The sequence below is a fragment of the Hippocampus guttulatus genome, chromosome 3, assembly GCF_054856545.1.
Source record: "Hippocampus guttulatus isolate MCC_2025c chromosome 3, RoL_Hgut_1.0, whole genome shotgun sequence".
NCBI lineage: Eukaryota > Metazoa > Chordata > Actinopteri > Syngnathiformes > Syngnathidae > Hippocampus > Hippocampus guttulatus.
Window position 1 is genome coordinate 23,587,630 of NC_141263.1, and position 20,060 is coordinate 23,607,689.

Genomic DNA, 20,060 nt, shown 5'->3' on the forward strand with positions numbered 1-20,060 from the left:
TATTGTCTTCCGTCATTTCTATCTTCTTTAAATAGGTTAATTTTAAAAGTATACTTACTTTTGGCCTATCTTCGTGTGTGTAAATATTCATTCATCAAATATCTGAAACGCTTTATCCTTTCAAGGGCCGCGCTGGAGCACGGGGAGGAGGTTGGATGCACACTTAACTGGTTGCCAGCCAATAGGTAACACATAGGCAAACAACAACCTACCCTGAACATGTTATGATTTTTTAAAAGTAGCCTTTAAAAAAAACAACAAACACCCGTTCACTTTTACGTTGAAAAATCACCCAGAAGTAACATCCGCTTACACTTCTGCTCGCTTGCCTTACGACTGAATACTCAATAGCTTTGCCTTGGACCCAAACAATAGGCCCTTCCGTCATCACAACACGATCCAGTGCTCACTCGTGTACATGTCTACCGACGCCGAAATTCCGCTGCGACTGACTTAGTTGGTAAGTGAGAAAGACGAGCAGAACGGCAGTCAAAGCAGAGCCGCCCGTCTCCATTTTGTTGACATTTAGATACTTTCCCCTTCGACATTTTTTTGCTACTCGTTCGTTAGCATTAGCCGCGATGTCTGTCACTCGGCGTGCCAACTCCCACACCGAGACGTTGAAACACCAACACATGTAACAGTTTAACAAGTTTACAAAACAGCGAAAATGCAGTTAAGGCATAAATACATCCAGCACAAGCGAATAAAGTCCGGCGTGTGCTAAAGCTCTCGAGCGGTCAGCTGTGTCAGGACATACATTCGTGTCGAGCAGAAGTCGACGAGTCCATTTGTGACTCCTGAAGGACTTTTGTAAGTGAACTTGGCGTGATGCGTGATTTAAAAATCTTTCTTCGTGCAGTGACTCTCAACTGCCACCCAGGGAGAGCCGCATTTCGTACACAGTCGCAAGGATTTGAGTCACTTTAATTGATATTAAGAAAAGACAAAACGTACAGTGGAAACAAAAAACCTCTCCTAAAAGTTGGAGATAATCGTTTTTCGAGGGAAATTTCAGGATGAAACTAAAATGCACATTTCCAACATAATTTGGACGGCGTTTGAATTTCCAATGACGTCCCTTTCTGTGACTCCTTTACTCAGTTTCAACCTCTTGATGACATTGCAGCTGCAGCTTCTTCATAGCAAACTTCGTGGCTTGAAAAAATAAAATAAAGTAAAGGAAGTGCGAACACTATACAAAACAAAACAATACATCCTGATTTGTACAACGCTATCCACACTATCAATATCAACATTTGAACGGCCTTGACAACCTTGCTGTTGCATTCTCTGCTGATGTTTTGACTTTTAGGGGAAATCAAATCTGTCCCTGTAATCACGTGATAAGCAGTTTGGTTTTCATTTCCAGTAACTTACTATAACAAATGTGAACCAAAGTGTGACCTTAAAATCAAAGCAATATCCGGAACACCAGTGTCTGGTAAACAATAACTTGCCTCCCGAAGACTTGGAGCCTCACCTGTCTTTTTTGAACTGCTACTGAAATCTTCCGTTATGCGTATAAGAAATATGAACGTTAGATTTTTTTTTTTTGGTTGTTTTTGTTTTTTTTGTGTGCGTACCAACAGAGAGCACAGCCAGCCATGTGTAGCTGTGTGCAGAGCTACAGGGCTCTGTCCCCTGCCCTGCTCCCCAGGCTGCTTCTGCCTCACACCGGTTACACATTGGCCGGCAAGGGCCTGTCGACCTTCACGAACTGCATGCAGGCGGGGAGCGGGGACTCCTCTCAGCCGCTGCCACTACCCAGCCAGGCCCGAGTGGTCATCTGTGGCGGGGGCATCGTGGGGACTTCGGTGGCGTATCACCTGGCTAAGCTGGGATGGACTGATATTGTTCTCCTGGAGCAGGGCAGGTATGACATCTGATGAAGCATTCGTCTATTTTCTACCTGAGTCATATGAGGGGGGCAATTTGAAATGACACATTTAAATATTAAAGATGATTTTAGCTGCTGTACGGGGACTTTGAATGTGAGTAACGGTGTCCAAAATAAAATGTTATTTCATTTTATTCTTAAGGAACATAACAGATGTCAGTCGGGATCACTGTGCATGCTTGACAATCACTTAAGTAGCTCTGTTGACTCTGTTGCCTATCCGTACTTGTCAAAGTAAAATGGACAATATGAAGTAAAAAAAAAAGCCATAAGCTAAAAAACACACTAAATTACTCAACGTGTAAACTGAAATAAAATGCCAAAATACCCATATGAAGGTGCACAGGTCCTTCTACTGTCAGGATTATATTTGTCATTGTTTTGTTTTTTGACAGACTAGGAGCAGGAACCACCAAACTTTGCGCTGGTATTGTCAGTGTAGCCAAGCCCATCTCCATTGAGTGCAAAATGGCCGACTACTCCAACGCTCTGTACAAGCAGCTCGAGGAGGAGACTGGCGTCAAAACGGGTAAGCCGTCTTAGTGTCCCGCCAGGCATCCGTCTTGGAATTTGCCCTCCATTTTCTGTGTTTCAGGCTACGTGAAGACGGGTTCTCTTTGCCTGGCTCAGAATCAGGACCGCTTCATATCACTGAAGCGCCTCGCGTCAAGACTCAAGTGAGACTTTTTGGCCACATTTATTGTGAATATGGGTAAATCTCAAAAATGCAGAACTGGACAGCAATGTTCTCGAAAATACACTTCCAAAGACCCACAAAACATGAGAAGTCATCATTGATGGTCCATCATATGTGAACACATATCGTTAAATTTCAGCCGAGTGAGATTTTAAAAGCAGGGGCGTCATTCCATCTCATTTCCATGGCTGGTCACATTGTGATTTCCCTCAGAGGGTCGTTATGAAAATCATATTAATGCATCCCGTTATTAAATACACAGCACAATTACCGTTGCATTTTTTTATTGCACTGTATCTAATTTTGACAACAAATAGTTTGAAATCAGAGGTCATGGAAAAGAATGACAACATATTAAATTAAACAAATATAGAAATAGAAACGGACATAAATAAATAAATAACATTAAATAAGTAGCGTTACACAGGAACAGATACTGATGTCTGCAGGGATGTTTATGCGAAATAAACCGTCACCTCTCTTTCTCTGTTTTTCCAGGGTGATGGGAATCAGCTGTAACATTGTGAAACCCAAAGACGTGACCAAACTCCACCCCTTGGTGAACATTCACGACCTAGTGGGGGCGCTCCACCTGCCTGCCGACGCTGTGGTGTCGCCGCCAGATGTCAATCACGCCCTGGCCGTGGCGGCAGCCGGACAAGGCATGGCACATGGGTTTGTACTTTATTACCAAAGGCGCATGCCTAATTCTTCCTTCTCGTTGTGTCTCCCCACTCAGGGGTTCAAATCCTGGAAAGAACCGCCGTTCAGCAGGTTCTGGTGGAGAAGGGCCACGTGATGGCGGTGGAGACGGACCGCGGCTCCATCGAGTGTGAATATTTCGTCAACTGTGCTGGACAGGTATAAAAATAAAGGGCGCTTTCACCCGCAAGGCTTATACGTGAAATGCAAAACTATAAAGCTGTGTGCGCGTTGAACCTCCACTTGATTCTAGTATTATGAATACAATTAAAAAAAAACTCACCACCATCATCAAGCTTGAATGATTATTTTAGGCTTGAGTCTGCAAAACCAACCCGAAGAATGCCCACGAATCACAGCGCTTTCCTTTCTGAATGTGTTGCTTCAGTGGGCGTACGAGCTGGGCCAGGCGAGTGAAACCAAAGTCTCTGTCCCTCTGCACGGCTGCGAGCACTTCTACCTCCTCACCAAACCTCTCCAGGAGGACCTCCCGGCCGACACGCCAGGTCTCACGCCTCGCCATTGCATCGCAATGCATCGCTCCTGATTGCCGCTAAATGGGGGCATTTTGCCTCTAAAATTTGAGACAGTGCAAATAATTCTTTTAATTTACCCACGCATGTGCGACCTGTAAAATTTAAAATGTATTTATATATCAAAAAATGTAATAGTTTTTGTTGCTGTTAAACATCTCCTTCGTACTTGCGGGCAACCTGGCTGTTGTTTTCTATCATTAGAAAACACCCAACTTTAAATGTAGTGTCTCTTTGATTGATCAGCATGGTCACGGAATGAATTCAGTCAAGGTACCATTCTGTGTGTCTTCCAGTGGTGTTCGACATGGACGGCAGGATATACGCTCGGCCGTGGCAGGGAGGCTTGCTTTCGGGGGGCTTCGAGAAAAATCCCAAGCCCATCTTCACGGAGGGACGCAACCAGCTGGAGATTCAGAACATGCAGGAGGACTGGGACCACTTTGGTGAGGAACAGTAGAAAAAGGGGGTTTGTTCAATGATTGTTTATGAGCATTCCAGCCCCCCTGGGACACAAATTAGCCGTTATTTTAAACCAGTGAGCAGTTGAAAATGGCTTTCGCACCCATCACGAGAGTTTGTGCGAGTGTTTTTTTTTTTTCCCCCCTTAAACAAGACTTTTGTTCGTTCCCTTTTGGCTCACCCCTGCTCAGTAAAACCTAGAGAAACAGCAAGTGAAACCCATTTTTAAACCACCCTCCCTGAAATGTTTTTCCCTGACGAAGGTTTGCTTTCAAGATGTTGCATTTAACTACCTTTGTTTATGTGAGTGTTTTTTTTCTTTTTTCCACCATCAAACATTTTTATTAGAGCGTACAGGCTGCTTTAATAAGCGCTATCCATTGGACTCTGGCCAATGTTCACCTTACCACACTCATGTGAGCAACACTCCTTCAGCATGGGCAACCTTGAATGCAATTCGGTAATGTCATCTGAAAGGATAGAAGCCTGAGAGGTGGTCGTAAAGCCTGAGCCAAACTTGGCTTCCTTACGTTGTTACATCTAAGTCGGCCTTTTGTGTATGAGAAAAGAAGCGGGGGAAATGTACTGTTTGCCAATTCTACTCCTGAAGTGCAATGTAAAAATATAAAATGTATCACGAATCAAGTAATTTGCTAATGCTTTGTAGAATTGACCTCGTCCATTAAACATGGGTCTTAAGCAAGACATTTTGAGATAAGGTGTGCAACAGATGTTTTGTTTTGTGATGAAAAATACTCGTCATGTTTTTTCATGGTCAAATTTATGAGCTCTCAAATTCAAACTAAAATAGATGTTTAAAACCAAAACAACTGGCGTCCTGTTCAATTTCGGTTGCTGAAGCGGGGTCTCTCCTCGTTCGTTTCAGAGCCGATGCTCAGCGCGCTGCTGAGGAGAATGCCTGGTTTGGAGTCGGCGGAGATCCAGCAGCTGGTCAACTGCCCCGAGTCCTTCACCCCTGACATGCGCTGTCTGATGGGCGAGACGCCGGGCCTTTCGGGCTACTACGTGCTGGCCGGCATGAACTCCTCGGGTCTGGCCTTCGCCGGAGGAGCTGGCAAGTGAGTCTGGGATGGGGTGTCGTTGGTGCACTGCACTAAATTAAAGCAGTAGTAAAGTCTGACATACTGTAAATATTTGTATGCAAAACACCCCTTGGCCATAAATATAAACCAGTCCAGTGAAAAACAGTAAGTGGGGGCAGTATCTTAGGGAGTGCCTTTTTGAGCATCGCAGAAACTAGTTTGTGTGCTGAGCATAACCTTGAAACGCCACATGTCAAGATTCCTCAGTATGAAGAACCTGTTGGATATTGAGAGAAAAAAAAAATATTTCTCAGTAATCTCAGGAGAATTCAGTCACTTTTCTTGAATGTAAAATGTTGGCTATTCTCAAAAAAAAAAAAAAGTACCGGTACTTGTTTTTTTAATCTGATCTAACAAAAAAGTAGTATACAGTATATTTTTTTAAAATTTAAAAATGGTAACATTACGAGACTTAAGTCTCAGAGGTCTTACTGTTTTCGAGAAAATATCAGAATATTTATTGTATTGCCTCACGTTTACAATTTGCCACTTTTAGATACGGCTACATTATTTGCATGATTTCTGGGTTGGGAATCGGTCTTCCGTTGTTTATAGTACAGTTCATTCAAAAAATATTCATTGCATTTCGAAAAAGGCTTTTTGACTACAGCCTTCTTCCAAAATGGGCTAAATGTATTCTGTCCATGAAATTCTGATGATCAAAAAAAAGTCAGTGTTTCCTTCTGTTCAGTGCTGTATTGATGCAGCAAGTCGAACTCCACAGAAAATGTCTCCTGTCCCAATAAATGTATTTATTTATTTTTTTTAACCCTAGATATCTGGCTGAGTGGATGACCTACGGTTACCCCACCGCCAACGTGTGGCCGCTCGACATCAAGCGCTTCGGCAACCTGCAGAGCAGCCGGACCTTCCTGCGACACCGCGTTATGGAGGTCATGCGTGAGTCGCCATTTTGTTGTCAACGGCCACACGATTCGCACATCTTGAATCTGGAAGGCACTTAAATCCGGTCTGCTGCATGTGTGGTGTGTTTGTATTTGTGTTTCCAGCGCTGTTGTACGAACTAAAGGTTCCTCGCTGGGACTTCCAGACAGGCCGGCAACTTAGGACAAGTCCATTGTATGACCGACTGGACACACAGGGAGCTCGTTGGATGGAGAAACACGGCTTTGAGAGACCCAAATACTTTGTTCCGCCTGGCAAAGGTACACGAGACTTTCCAAAAATATGACCGTGAATGGTTGTTTGTCTGTACTTGCCTGGCAGCCAGCCGGGGGTACACCCCGAGTACAGCAAATAAGAGTTTGTGAATCACGCAGTGCGGATGGACCGCTCACACAACCGGGACAGACAAAAGCACAGCCATATAATTGGAAAGTCAGCACCTTGTTCACGTCAAAAAGTGTCCAGACTTTCCTTTTATATGGCTTTAGATGGATGGATGAAGGATGCGATGATCATGAATAACCGGCATGCGAATTGTTGTTTGTTCATGCAGATCTTCTCTCTCTGGACCAGAGCAAGACCTTCTACAAGCCTGACTGGTTTGACATCGTCGGTGGGGAGGTGAAGTGCTGCAAGGAGGCTGTCTGCGTCATTGACATGTCGTCCTTCACCAAATTTGAACTCACGGTAACACTGCTTCGGCTGTGGACATCACAGTATTCTTCTCCACAGTCTCATCTCTAATTTAATGTTCACATTGTTGTAAAATTGCAGCTGCAACTATATACGACAATCATAAACACGCGTGTTGATCTGATATGGGTTGCTCACTTCCTCGTTAGCATTTTGAAGCTGACCAGACTGAATATTGATACTAGATCTCAGTTGGTTGTGCATGTGAACCGAATGGGGTGTCTTCTGGTTTGTCCCACCGTCCTTTAGTCCTCGGGCGATGAGGCCCTGGACCTGCTGCAGCACCTGTGTGCCAATGACTTGGACGTTCCAGTGGGACACATCGTCCACACGGGCATGCTGAACCAACGAGGAGGTTACGAGAATGACTGCAGCGTAGTGCGCCTCAGCAAGAACAGGTTCAAAAAAAAAAAAAAAGTCAAAAAAAAAAGACCTCAGAAGCAGGGGTTCTTACATTTTTGCAGTCTTGGGACCCCTCATATTGCCAAGTAATAACTATATATGGACCTCTAAACCTCATCAGACGACAAAAGTTGCCTATTTTCGAGATAAAAAGTCATAACGTTCTTGACATTTTTTTCGATTTATTTTTGTAATTATTAAAAAAAAAAATTTTAGTCGTACAGTCATCCTGACAGAGGGACAGAGCCCTGCCACAAATAGCAAAAAGCAAAAATGAATGCCCTCTCACAAAGGTTTATAAAGTCATATATATGCAAACTCTTAAAATGGTCGTCTTTGTTTCAAGCTGAGCACGAACACAGTCATGAAAACTTGAATTTTCTGTAATGGAGCTTCCTAATCTATTCATTAAAAATGTGTTTGTCCAAGTTAGTCTTTGAAGGACCATTGGAAGTTGCACCAAAACAACTCACTGCTCATCTCTTTTCAGGCTTTGTGGGTCTACTCGTGACAAATGTGCCTCCCAAATTTCATGTTGCTAAGTGAATGTGCTGCCCACACGCAACAAGGATAAAAAAATTGTAATTTTCACTCATCTTTTGAGTATAAGTGCTTCAAACTAACACTTTTAACGTGTAGCGGTTGGGAGGAGAAGTTCATTCCAAGATTCCCGAGATGAACAACAACTTTGCCATTGTTCTCTCCTCGGCAGTTTCTTCATCATCTCACCAACAGACCAGCAAGTCCACTGCTGGTCGTGGATCAAGAAACATATGCCCAATGACCCGCACCTTCACCTCGAGGACGTCAGCTGGAAGTACACAGGTAAGCCCGCAATCCACACCCGCTCACTGCACCTCCACGACAAAAACCGCGCCTTCTCTTTTCAGCTTTAAATCTGATTGGACCTCGTGCCACGGATGTTCTGGCGGAGCTCTCGTATGTTTCCATGACTCCTGATCACTTTCCCTCCATGTTCTGTAAGGTGGGTTGATGTTCTCATCCGCTGTCTCCGAAGTGAAACTTTGCAAAATGTTGCAGCAATTTGGTACCAATGAAGAAACCGCGAGGTTCACTCTGCATTATGTTTCTTCGAAGAGTCAGGAGTTTGACTTATACGTGTGGTTGTACGACTGTTGAAATGGTCAATTCTTGGCAACGTTCTGTTTCTGTGTGTTTGCAGGAGATGAGCGTGGGCTACGCTAACGGCATCCGAGTGATGAGTATGACCCACACGGGCGAGCCGGGTTTCATGCTGTACATCCCTATCGAGGTACGCTTTTCTTCATAACTTCCAGCGACACGCTCCAAAGGAGAGCAAACCGTTGATCATTCAATACACCTGATATTATATAGCTTAAGTCTCTTTAATTTGCATAAAACTCAAAAAGATTTCAGAAGAACTTGGGGTACAACCTATATTTGTGTGATATTACAACATGCAGCTTATCGTAGATACAATATAAAATGCCATACGCTATAACAGTCTATCGTGGATTTCTTTTGAGTTTATGGACAGTGTTTACATTAGGGGTGGAACGAAAACTCATTTGAATCGGAAAATCAATTCTGGTTTTAATCACGAGTGCATTGAATCAAACCAAATCAAATCGTCCTTGATTTGTATTGGGCCCAATGTATAGAGATGCTGGATGTATCAACATTTTTTTTTAATTGGGGATATAGCACATCCCAAATATATGTACCGGTATATTTATATGGACAGTCGGTCAAAATAATGTATTCACACGTGAGTAAAATGTATTCAGACATGACATCTTCAATTACAAGACGTGCTCAAAGTGGCGGCCATTAGCTTCCAGACATTTATGTGCAGTGTGTACCTGTACGTGGACCATAAGATGAGTATCAAGGATATCGAAGAGATGCTCAAATGGCTTCCACAAAAATGCATGAAGGCTTCCTCCAGCTCTTCTTCTCTTCTTCGCAGTACGCGCTACACGTGTACAACGAGGTGATGTCGGTGGGTCAGAAGTACGGGATCCGCAACGCCGGCTATTACGCACTGCGCAGCCTGCGCATCGAGAAGTTCTTCGCCTTCTGGGGACAAGACCTGGACACCTTCACCACGCCACTGGAGTGCGGACGGGAGTTCCGCGTCAAGTTTGATAAGGTAGACAGACGGTCCATCCAATGTCACGTCGTAACTGTACATGGCGACTCTTTTGTCGATCTGATTGAAATCATTCCGAATGAAGATTTCTGATCACAGGTTTCCATGTAAGGTGATCTTTGCCGATCTACCGTTTACATGCTCCGCTACACTGACCATGTGACACGGGGAGATTGATGTAAACATATTGTGATTTGTCAAGATGAAGTTAGTTTCTCTTTTAGCACAGTAGTTGTGATAGTTTTAGACATATTTATTCCGAGTGAGGTGTTTATCTGGAACATTTTCATTCCTTTTGGGGTTTTTTTTGTGAGTATGGAGTGTTCTCTGGTTTTTGTGTATGGTTGGCTGAATATTACCATCTCCTCAAAGCTCCTCTGTAGCGTTCTCATTTTGTCTTAGTGCATTTGGCTGTTTGTAGCGCTGCAAATGGGGCACCCACAAGTCAAGGTCACACTGTATCATATTTTGAGTCCGACCCCCACGTGATATGTGAGTGTTTCGCAATCCTTTGTGGCGCTTGCGCTTATAAAGTGTGGCGTGTTCTGTTGTGTCGCATCTCAGGACACAGACTTTGTGGGTCGCTCGGCTCTGCTGCAGCAGCGTCAAGACGGCGTGTTTCGCCGCTTCGTCATGTTGGTCCTGGACGACCATGACACAGAGCTGGACCTGTGGCCCTGGTGGGGCGAGCCCATCTACTGCAACGGGCATCTGGCGGGGGCCACCACCAGCAGCGCTTACAGCTACACCTTGGAGAGACACGTGTGCCTCGGGTTTGTATCCCCGCCCCCCGGACCCGACGGCCTGCCCTCCTCCGTCACCCCAGACTTCATCAATCGAGGAGACTACGAGGTGGACGTGGCCGGGCAGAGATACCCGGCCAAGGCCAAGCTTTACCCCTTCAGCTCCCTCTTTAGTCAGCAGCACCGGAGACGCAAAGACGACCTGGAACTGAGCAACCTCCAGGGCGAGTGATGGCGACACATCGCTGCTCATGCTTACTGAAGTGCAATATTTGGCAAAAAAAAAAAAAGTCAGACATTTACTTCATTGGTCTGGACTCAAAAGTGCCTTGATGGAGGTCAAATCAGCTCTCTAACGCGCTGGTCCACCACAGTCAAAGAAGACATGCCGGTTCTCCATCGAAGACATGTGAGTTGTCCACAGTCAAAAAATTCTCTGCTGTCGCTTCCTATTGCCATCTCGTTTGCACTATCGAACCAGGTTATTCATTTTCATACATGCATGTTATGAGAAAGTGTTTGGACAACAATGTTTGAATATCTCAAGAATAGTGTGGCAACGTCATCTTTTGAGTACAAAATCATACAATGAAAAGTTGTAATGTGAATGAGGGGGGAGGGGGGGAAGTCATCATATCAAGTTAAAACGTTTATTCTTTGAGGAATGAAAGTTGTCATTTATAACACGTTTTTTTTTAATTGCAACGTTACGATACAGCGTTTGCGTTTAATGAAAAAAAAAGATCACAAGGAAATGTTATTTCGTTAAGGGGAAAAAAGTTGTCATCACAAAAATAAAAATTGTAATGTGCTACAAGAGGAAACTCGGAATCTTATGTGAAAAAGTTTTACTCTTACAGAAAAACAGTTATGTTTAAAAAACCCATAATGTTATAAATTTGTGTTTCTTTGAAAAAAAAAGTCTTAACAGATGCAGAGTAAAGTTAAGGGAAAAAGTTCTCATGACACGTAAAAAAAGATTAAGCATGCATTTCTTCGAAGGGAAAGGACTCATTTCACAAGAATAAATGTTTTTATTTTATGGAAATATACGACAGGCTTAATATGTTAAAATAGGTTTTGGGGGAAAAGAAAGAAAATGGGGGGAAAAAAACAGTCATTACAAAATTTAGATTTTATAAAATCTCATTTTACACAATATTTTGTTTTAAAACTAAATACAATTTTTAGAATATATATATTTTAAACTTAATTTTCATCAAATTACATTTCTTTCCTGGCTAATACTACATAACCCCTTTTTTCCATTTCATTTTTTTTTTGGTCCAATCATAACTCTGTCAAAACTTCTGTTTTGATTGATTTAATTTTTTTTGTGGGGCATTACAATGATTCTCATTCAATGTATTAATCCTTGATATATTTTCCCCAAAACATTCATTCATCTTCCGAACCGCTTCATCCTCACCAGGGTCGCGGGGGGTGCTGGAGCCTATCCCAGCTGTCTTCGGGCAGTAGGTGGGGAACACTTCCCCTAAACAATCACACATAAATGAAAATTTTTTTAATGCCCCCCCCACCTCACATGATTGTCACCTAAAATAGCAACATTATTTCTTGTATTATTCTTCCCTTTGATCCAAAGGAACTCTTGAATCTTGTACGTGTCAAGAAACAGAAAAAAATCACTGCAGTCCAGAACATTTTATTTTTGAATACTTTCAGAGGATATTGTCGGTTTGAAACTATTCTGCTGGGCAATTTATGCCAGCCATGCTGTCAATGTAATCATATACTGCAAGATATATCTGCTCATCTTAATCAGTGTGAAGTACTTTTTCATATGTTTTATCTCTGGATTGTGTTGATGACCATGTTGCTTATGAAGGGCTATTTTAGCAAAAAGTATGTGTCCTCCATTTTGCTGCACATCATGAATAACGTTAATCTGCCATTAAGGAACCTGTCAAATGGAAACGCAGCACTTGAGGATATATTTATATGTTACGTTGATTTTGTTGTCTTGGCAACAGTGCATCGTGTAAATAATACAAATAAAAAGTCAAGTGACGGAAGGTTGCGCTGATGTGTCTTCCACTTGTCTACTGCTCAAGTCGTCATGGCGATCGGCCGTGTGTCCAAATGTTCTGATGAATCTTAAAATGGCACAGCGCGGCCAAGACATTTTGAAACAAAAAAAACCCCCAAATGGCTTTTTTTACTGTGGGAGAGGATGATCACATCCTCCGGGCTTTGCGTGGACGGCAGCCGTTGTGCGGTACAGGTGTGTTGTCCGTGATGGAGACCACCTCCAGGCCCCCCATGGTCAAGCCTTTGATGGCCGACTGGGGGGGGGGAGAAAAAAAGACAGGTGTGACATACAAATAGGATTCCTGGTCATGATGCCATTATAAACTTTTGATAAGTCACTTAACTGTAGTATTAACTACAGTAATCCCTCGTTTATCGCGTTTAATGGGGACCAAAACCACCCGCGATAAACGAAAATCCGCGAAGTAGCGTCCAATTAACATAAACAGGTAAAATTTTTATTTTAGTTTTTTTTAAAGTCCGCAAACGGTCCGCGAGAAGCTGCAAAACAACAGCGAGTCACATAGAGCAACATATACAGTACTGTACTCCATGTATATGTATTTAAAAAAAAAAAAAATTAATATGTTTGAAAAAATCCGCGATGCACTGAACCCGCGATAAACGAACCGCGAAGTAGCGAGGGATCACTGTACAGTACTATTAATGCCGTGATGTGAAAACTCACCAAGCGGCCCGGACCAAGACCTTTGACGATGACACGGACAAACGTCACCCCCTTGGCCGTTGCTTTCTTCTCAAAGGAGGGGGGTGGGGAGGACAAATTTAATTCATTCATTCATAGAAATACAATGTTTTGAATGAATAATGACTAATAAATACATACGGCCGCAGCGGAGATGGCAGCGGTCTGTGCGGCGACTGGCGTGGACTTCTTGATGTTCTTGAAGCCTTCCGTCCCGCACGAAGTCCTGACCAAGGACTGGCCCTCGCAGTCTGTCAGCTGGATGTGTGTGCTGGGGGAGCAAAGTGTGTTCATGAGGAAATGTTATATCATGACGTCACCAAATGGAATGGGAAAGCTGCCCGGTTCACTGCGCCATTTGGTTAGAGAGGTGCTCGGTCCGGAGTTATTTCACACATCTCGATGTAAATACCACAAAATAACAGCTGGAATTCAAACTGTTTGGCTCATATTCATCTTTTCCTCTGAAATAAGAAAAATGAACCCTAGAAAAATGCGCACCTTGATTTAAGACTGTCCCAATTTAGTTTTTTTTTTTTTAGTTATGATGATACTGTATGCCAGTGGTTGTCAAGCTATTTACACAAAGTACCAACATTAAATGAGCATACTTGTTATATGTAGCTTTGATGTGCAGGATGGGCAACTCCTCAAACTTCTTTCCGCCCCACCTAAGGGGGCTGTCGTGGCCAGGCAAGGGAGGGAAATGGCTGCGGGTCCAAATCCAGTCAATCAATATGATGGGATTAATAATGACATCATATCCATAATGACATCAATTGAAAACAATTCACCTGAAGTCTCTGGAGGCTTCCGAGGAGTCTTTGCTGCTCGCTGCCACCTCCTGGAAACCGACGGTGGTGCCATGGAATGTACGGCTGCTTCGAAATACATGTCATAAAAACACAAATTATCTGACTACACATGAACGTACTTGCTACTGGCATCCATTAGCTATAACGTGCAGCCACTATAGGTATGCGTGTACAATGTTTACATGGCGAGCGAGTTATCATTCGGCATAAAAAAACAACTTACAACGAGGTTCCTTTGGTTGAAGCTTGTCGACAAGCAGTACTCAAAGAGGTTACGACTGAACACGTTAGTTTAAACATTTTAAAAAGATGGAGACTTTGCACAATTTTAACCGCAAAAACACTACAAACGTGACATTGACTGCTTCCAGACACCAGTCCGAGGAGTACATAACTGGAAGGGTCAATGAATCGAGACAGAATAATTACTAATCATTGAAAATAGGTATTTCCTTCAAAAGGGAGTCAATTATATTGAAATAACCTATATATTACATCGCATAACGTGTCTTAACTTTTTCTGACAACATTTCACGTAACTTAAGATGACATATTAACACATGTTTCACCCACAATAATTGGAATGGGCTAGCCCGATTACTGCAAAGAATTGTGGGTGTAATTTGTCGCGTTCATGAACCAATTCAAAACCTCGTATATTTTCATTTTATTAACAAGAAGGCACGCGTACGCTCCATTCCCTTTTTAGAGTTAATGACACAAAATATTATCGAATGCATCAATTTAAAATACATATTAATATTATTCTTCTTCTTGCAGCATAGTGAAATAAGATGAAAAGCGTAAATCCGGTACCTCTTAAAATAATATATATTTTTTTGATATTCCTGAATGTCACAGAAGAAGATGGCGGCTCCCTGTGCAAGGATGGCGAGTTGGCCACTGCTTCGTTATTTCTCCCGTTTTGAGAGGACCACGATCGCGAACTCTGTTTTTCGTCCGTTTTCCAACAGTTCCCTTCGCCGTTCAAACTTGCGGAACAAATTAGCGCCGGAAACACCGCGGTCCCCATGGACTCTGATGGCTGCGGTGTGTTTGCAGCGGCCGCCGGTCATCTCTGCGGACTTGAGTCTGGTGGAGCAGCGCTTTGCTCGCCTGATGCAGCAGGTGTGTTTGACAATAATAACCATAATAAATCACAATTGGGCATTGATAGTGACATGTTGAAGTTCATTTACGTACAGTTCACAAATTGCGTCGTTGTGTTGGACATGGTCCAACTACCTCGTTTCCAGGAACGTAGCAAAGGACGTCACGCACAAAATGGGCTCCCACGAAGCCTAAAATAAGCTTATATTTTGTATGTTACACATACAGCACATTTGACAATAAAGTTGTACTTGATACTTGATTATATACAGTATATATATATCGTGTGTGTGTGTGTGTGTGTGTGTCTATGCTCACGTAGTTTTGTCATGTCAAGTAGGGTTGAATGACGTTATGACGTCATGCTAGATAGGTGGTACCTTTTATGTGTAAAAAAATGACACGGAAAGAAAGTACAACATGGCATTATGCATACATGTACTGTTATATGATACATGATATAGATTTTTTTCAGATTCAGAAAACTTTATTTATCCCCGTGGGGCAATTAGAGTTGTGCGAGAGATTAGAGACAGATGTAATGTTAACATATTTGAATGGAGGACTTGTTAAAACCGAGAGAAAAAGGGTTTCCACGATGTCACCAAAATGTCATAAAATCCTCAATGCTATGACATCTTCATTGATTAATGAAGGTCTTTCTATAATCCAAGGAATAAGGTTCCGTGTTTTGTAACTGTGTACTATCTTATCAGATGGAGCTGGAGAAAAGCATCCTGTCTGAGCATGAGCTCCGTCTGCTGGAGGACGCGGAGAGGCTGAGGAGAAAGCAGGCGGATGAGGACGACGACGACGACGATGACGACGAGCGCAAGGAGCAAGACATTGTACTAACGCAGGACTTGGAGGACGAGTGGGAGCGCAAATTCAAGACATTTAGGCCTGCGCCCAGAACCACAGGTTACGAATACAATCTACTATTACTTCTAAAACTATACTAACTGTACTTCCGACTACTACTGCTAGTACTTTTGCTCCTTTTCTTTCTACTCCTTTTTCTATTAATACTACCACCAGTATAACTATGACTACTGCTACTTCTATTACTGTTACCACTACTACGACCACCATTACTAGTAGTGCCACTACCACTGCCATGCGACTTCTGCGTTGTCTTCTTCTGCTCTTTCCACCTGTACCTCGACAGCCAGTTGTTATACTCCTTCTATTCTTCTCGTGCTTTTATCACCTGCGACATTTCCCAAGGGTTGCCGGATGTCACAGTTGTTCCCCGGTTGCTAAGCGACGCCGTCACCGTGTGTCTGCACAGATGACGCGGATAAGGACCTGAGCTCGTCGGGGCGCCTGCTCTCCGACTCGCTGGTGCTGTTGGCCGAGCAGCAGGTGGGAAGTGACAAGCTGTGGCTGCTGCCTCAGGCCCAGTGGTGCCCGGGAGAGACGCTGAGGCACACGGCACAGAGGGCACTCGCCTCCCTCGCAGGTATTTAGCAGCTATGAACCCCCGCCGGCTATGTTGGAGTTACTTTTAGTGGCTCCTGTTTTTGTCACTTGAAAATTTCAAACAATTTTTCAGAAAAATGTGATATAATAACCAGTAAAACCACCACTGCTCCTACTTCTAATACCACTACTTCCTATTTATACATGTACTACTGAACATATGACTGACAGCTTGGTGTCCTTTTTCCGTGTTCAGAGCCCACCATCAAGGCCAACTTCCTAGGCCAGGCACCGTGCGGCGTGTACAAGTACAAGCTGCCCAAAGCCGCCCGCAGCGACACCTCGGTGGGCGCCAAGATCTTCTTTTTCAAAGCCATCCTGACACCAGACACCCCAACCAACGCCGAGGCCAACACCGCCCTCATGTGGCTGAACAAACGAGAACTGCAGCGCTTCCTGAAGCCGGCCTACATGATGAAGGTGGAGCGTTTCATCCTGGGCCCATGAGTCGCAATATTAGGTACACCCGCATCATCCATACACAGGCTTGATGCAAATGATGGTGCAGGTGTAGCTAATTACGTGTCTTTGCTCTTCCTTTTGTTGCTCAAATAAAACAGATTTTTTTTCCACCTGACCTGACTGCCGTTATTTATTTGCAAATACTGTAATTTAAAATATCTTCCTAAAATTGATTATTTTGGATGGTAAAAGTGTAGAATTTTACTTTATTTTTTTGACGTATTAAACCCAAATGTTTTATCCGTGTAATTCATTTGAAAGTTTTTCTTTTTCTGTATTTCTGTCTTACCGATTCATTTAAACTCAAGTATACATAAACTCTAAACTTTCATTGGACTCATTTTAATTAGACCATCACTAGTTATTGTATTACTTTCAAATACAAATTTTAATATTGGGGGTTTGTAATTGTTTATTTCTGTATTATTCATTGAAAAATATTAAGTTACACAATTACTGTAACATGTATTTTCCCAGGCGGCCCGGTAGTCCAGTGGTTAGCACGTCGGCTTCACAGTGCTTCACAGTGCGGAGGTACCGGGTTCGATTCCAGCTCCGGCCTCCTCCCTGTGTGGAGTTTGCATGTTCTCCCCGGGCCTGCGTGGGTTTTCTCCGGGTGCTCCGGTTTCCTCCCACATTCCAAAAACATGCATGGCAGGCTGATTGGACGCTCTAAATTGTCCCTAGGTGTGAGTGTGGGTGTGGATGGTTGTTCGTCTCTGTGTGCCCTGTGATTGGCTGGCAACTGATTCAGGGTGTCCCCCGCCTACTGCCCGGAGACGGCTGGGATAGGCTCCAGCACCCCCCGCGACCCTAGTGAGGATCAAGCGGTTCGGAAAATGGATGGATGGATGGATGTATTTTCCCATTAGCAGGACTCATCAATTGTTTATTTTTGAACATAACTTGATATTGCAGTCATATTCATTTATAAATTAATCATATATCCTGGTATTAGTTTTCAAGATTTTTTTTTTTTTTTGCGTTGTGGAAATATACGTGATAAGACTTCACACAATCCCTCAAAGGCAAAAATATATATCATCATATTATTCAACGCACACGGTAGATGTCAGTATTGCCACACGGCTTCCATTCGATGCGGCTTTGCCTGTGGTGCTGTCACATCTGTTGCGCGCACCCCCCACCCTCTCAAAACGTGCTTCCTTTCCACTAAAACGCCCACACGACTCGACTTATTTCCTTTTTGAGTCACCTACGTCTGATTGTAGAAATACGGGTGAAATGTTTTTCAGGTGTTTCCTGTTGGCCTGATTTGAATTGGCGCTTGACGTGTCTTGCAACTCATGTGCGAGGGTCACACGCAAGCATGCACGCACGTGTGTAGATTTGTTGATCGCTCATACTGCTCCCAAGTGCACCTGTTTATACCTTTTTCCAAGGCCACCATACCACAATGATATACAACGGAATACTGTCGAATCATGGGAGTTTATTCAATTTTTTGTTCCCCCACTCTGTCACAGTTGGGGGGGGGGGGTTGTTTGTTTTTGCGGAAATGTATACCGAAATACTTCATTTCAATCTACACGGAAGTCCAGATTTAAAGTTGCGCGCTTTCGGCGTAGATAGAACGACGTTGTGCTGCAACAATGGCAGCAAGGAGGTTTGATTGGAGAGGAGCTGCGCAAGAAGTGGAAGAGGCAGAGAACGTCCTCATCTCTTAACACAGAGCAAAGTGAATATTTGTGAGTACGGCTGTGCTTTTTTTTTTTGTACGTGTTGCTGTTCCATGTGTCACAGTAGAGTGACAATATTTTGATTTCCAAAAAAAAAAAAGTACACTCGGCCTGGCATCGTGATACTGAATTGATACTCATAGGTGTCATACATTATGACTCTCGTCATTTTCAAGTGAGACTGCATTATACTGTATTGGAAAAACATGCAATATGCGACATGGGTGTTGTTTTGCAGTATCTATGATATTGCAATATGTAACACCTACCGAAAGATATGACATCTTTATCATCTAATGAAGATTTTTTTTTTTTTTTTTTTTATGTGGAAATCAAAATAAGTTCTTTAGTGTTTGTGATGCCCCAAGACAACTGTTCCCCTATTTTGGATGGAGATGCACATTTAGGATAGGAGACTTTGGTTAGATGAAGTAAGGGTGAATATTTTGGTTTTTGAATATACAATCCATAATTCCAGTTTTTGTTTCTCATCAACTTCAACTGGGAGTGACAAATAAACAGCTTGTTGCAAGCATTCCTCATGAAAAAAAAAGCTTAATGTCACCTCATGCCCGATAAACAATATAAATCATCACCAAAATGTACGTGCACATCTCTACTCATGCCCACTTCAACCTCTGAAAATATTATAAAGATCGCCCAATAATTTAGTGGGTCTTTTTTTGAAAAACGCTGGTGGTCCATCTGATGTTTGGGTGCAATTTTTCTCCAGCTTTCCAAGCGGTGCTACTGTGTGAGTTTAATCGTTTCCAAGCGCCCCCAGCAATTCGTTTATTTATATATTTAAGTTGAAAGATGAAAATAAAATCATTAGGAGCCATTCTATTCCAATACAATTCCTGTTTCCGTGTTTGTGCTGCTGCTGTACCTGGTGCAGGGTGCCTCTTTTAGTTATTTGTACATTAGGGGCGAGTTCGGAAATAATTCATTGTGACCGTTCGGAAATTTAGAGAATTGCTCAAATTTTTCGTTCGGCAATTCAGAGTGCACCAAAAATGTCACTCGGCGCTCCGACTGGGGGATACAGTGTGCCAGTGCTGGCGGCGTTCAGAATTTAATGGGGGCAAAGTGCACTCTTCACTCTCCGAACACACCCACTCTCAGTCGTGCACGGACGTCAGAGTGAATTTCCGAACGCGCCTTTGGTTGGTTAGTTCGCTTCCAGTCCATCTCGGCAATGGATTGCTTTGTAATAACCCCCCCCACCCCCGCACATTTCCCTTCTCCAAATCTCCCAGTCTCCCAGGGTGGCAAAGAAAAAGAGGGAGGATGGAAAAATGAGCCCGGTCCAACTCCTGAAGGAGTACTAGCCGTAGCTCGTTAGTGCGGATGCTTCAAAATAGTGTGCAACAAGCATTCCCCAATAAGAACAGGGGAAAACGGCGTTCAATTTTGACATTTCTGTCACAATGAGCAGTGCGTACAGAAGGGGATAAA

General features: G+C 43.2%; 3 protein-coding genes across 5 annotated transcripts; 2 read left to right on the top strand and 1 right to left on the bottom strand.

Annotated features, from left to right (window-relative positions):
• Positions 1 to 304: 304 nt before the first annotated feature.
• Positions 305 to 12,311, top strand: pdpr (pyruvate dehydrogenase phosphatase regulatory subunit). Its single transcript, XM_086107528.1, has 18 exons — positions 305 to 460; positions 1,593 to 1,876; positions 2,296 to 2,429; positions 2,496 to 2,577; positions 3,096 to 3,259; positions 3,337 to 3,458; positions 3,688 to 3,805; positions 4,129 to 4,278; positions 5,181 to 5,373; positions 6,173 to 6,297; positions 6,408 to 6,563; positions 6,857 to 6,990; positions 7,246 to 7,394; positions 8,111 to 8,223; positions 8,289 to 8,383; positions 8,582 to 8,671; positions 9,350 to 9,532; positions 10,097 to 12,311. Exons 2-18 carry the CDS (start codon positions 1,608 to 1,610, stop codon positions 10,505 to 10,507), a joined length of 2,688 nt encoding a protein of 895 aa, XP_085963654.1. The 5' UTR covers positions 305 to 460; positions 1,593 to 1,607; the 3' UTR covers positions 10,508 to 12,311.
• On the bottom strand, positions 11,584 to 14,225 carry mrps11 (mitochondrial ribosomal protein S11). 3 transcript variants are annotated; one of them, XM_086107533.1, is made up of 7 exons: positions 14,072 to 14,225; positions 13,828 to 13,914; positions 13,645 to 13,743; positions 13,175 to 13,304; positions 13,016 to 13,081; positions 12,459 to 12,581; positions 11,584 to 11,770 (listed from the first exon to the last, which is right to left on the bottom strand). In XM_086107533.1, exons 1-6 carry the CDS (start codon positions 14,146 to 14,148, stop codon positions 12,474 to 12,476), a joined length of 567 nt encoding a protein of 188 aa, XP_085963659.1. In that variant the 5' UTR covers positions 14,149 to 14,225; the 3' UTR covers positions 11,584 to 11,770; positions 12,459 to 12,473. The 3 variants fall into 3 exon arrangements, with proteins under 3 accessions (XP_085963659.1, XP_085963660.1, XP_085963658.1); XM_086107534.1 differs by lacking the exon at positions 11,584 to 11,770 and having other exon boundaries at positions 11,926 to 12,581; positions 13,828 to 13,911; XM_086107532.1 differs by lacking the exon at positions 11,584 to 11,770 and having other exon boundaries at positions 11,926 to 12,581.
• A 416-nt stretch (positions 14,226 to 14,641) lies between these two features.
• mrpl46 (mitochondrial ribosomal protein L46) lies at positions 14,642 to 17,017 on the top strand. Its single transcript, XM_086106728.1, has 4 exons — positions 14,642 to 14,976; positions 15,675 to 15,879; positions 16,250 to 16,420; positions 16,637 to 17,017. Exons 1-4 carry the CDS (start codon positions 14,701 to 14,703, stop codon positions 16,885 to 16,887), a joined length of 903 nt encoding a protein of 300 aa, XP_085962854.1. The 5' UTR covers positions 14,642 to 14,700; the 3' UTR covers positions 16,888 to 17,017.
• Positions 17,018 to 20,060: the final 3,043 nt, after the last annotated feature.

What these genes read in the sequence shown, in the direction of transcription:
- mrps11 (XM_086107533.1), bottom strand. Translation starts at nt 14,148, where the DNA reads ATGTTTAAACTAACGTGTTCAGTCGTAACCTCTTTGAGTACTGCTTGT. An exon ending in TCAACCAAAGGAACCTCGTT is followed by an intron (nt 13,915 to 14,071) that starts GTAAGTTGTTTT and finishes TGTATTTCGAAG; the next exon opens with CAGCCGTACATTCCATGGCA. An exon ending in ATCAAAGCTACATATAACAA is followed by an intron (nt 13,305 to 13,644) that starts GTATGCTCATTT and finishes TTGCTCCCCCAG; the next exon opens with CACACACATCCAGCTGACAG.
- mrpl46 (XM_086106728.1), top strand. Translation starts at nt 14,701, where the DNA reads ATGTCACAGAAGAAGATGGCGGCTCCCTGTGCAAGGATGGCGAGTTGG. An exon ending in TTGCTCGCCTGATGCAGCAG is followed by an intron (nt 14,977 to 15,674) that starts GTGTGTTTGACA and finishes CTATCTTATCAG; the next exon opens with ATGGAGCTGGAGAAAAGCAT. An exon ending in GGCACTCGCCTCCCTCGCAG is followed by an intron (nt 16,421 to 16,636) that starts GTATTTAGCAGC and finishes TTCCGTGTTCAG; the next exon opens with AGCCCACCATCAAGGCCAAC.
- pdpr (XM_086107528.1), top strand. Translation starts at nt 1,608, where the DNA reads ATGTGTAGCTGTGTGCAGAGCTACAGGGCTCTGTCCCCTGCCCTGCTC. An exon ending in TCACCAAATTTGAACTCACG is followed by an intron (nt 6,991 to 7,245) that starts GTAACACTGCTT and finishes ACCGTCCTTTAG; the next exon opens with TCCTCGGGCGATGAGGCCCT. An exon ending in CGTCAGCTGGAAGTACACAG is followed by an intron (nt 8,224 to 8,288) that starts GTAAGCCCGCAA and finishes TTCTCTTTTCAG; the next exon opens with CTTTAAATCTGATTGGACCT.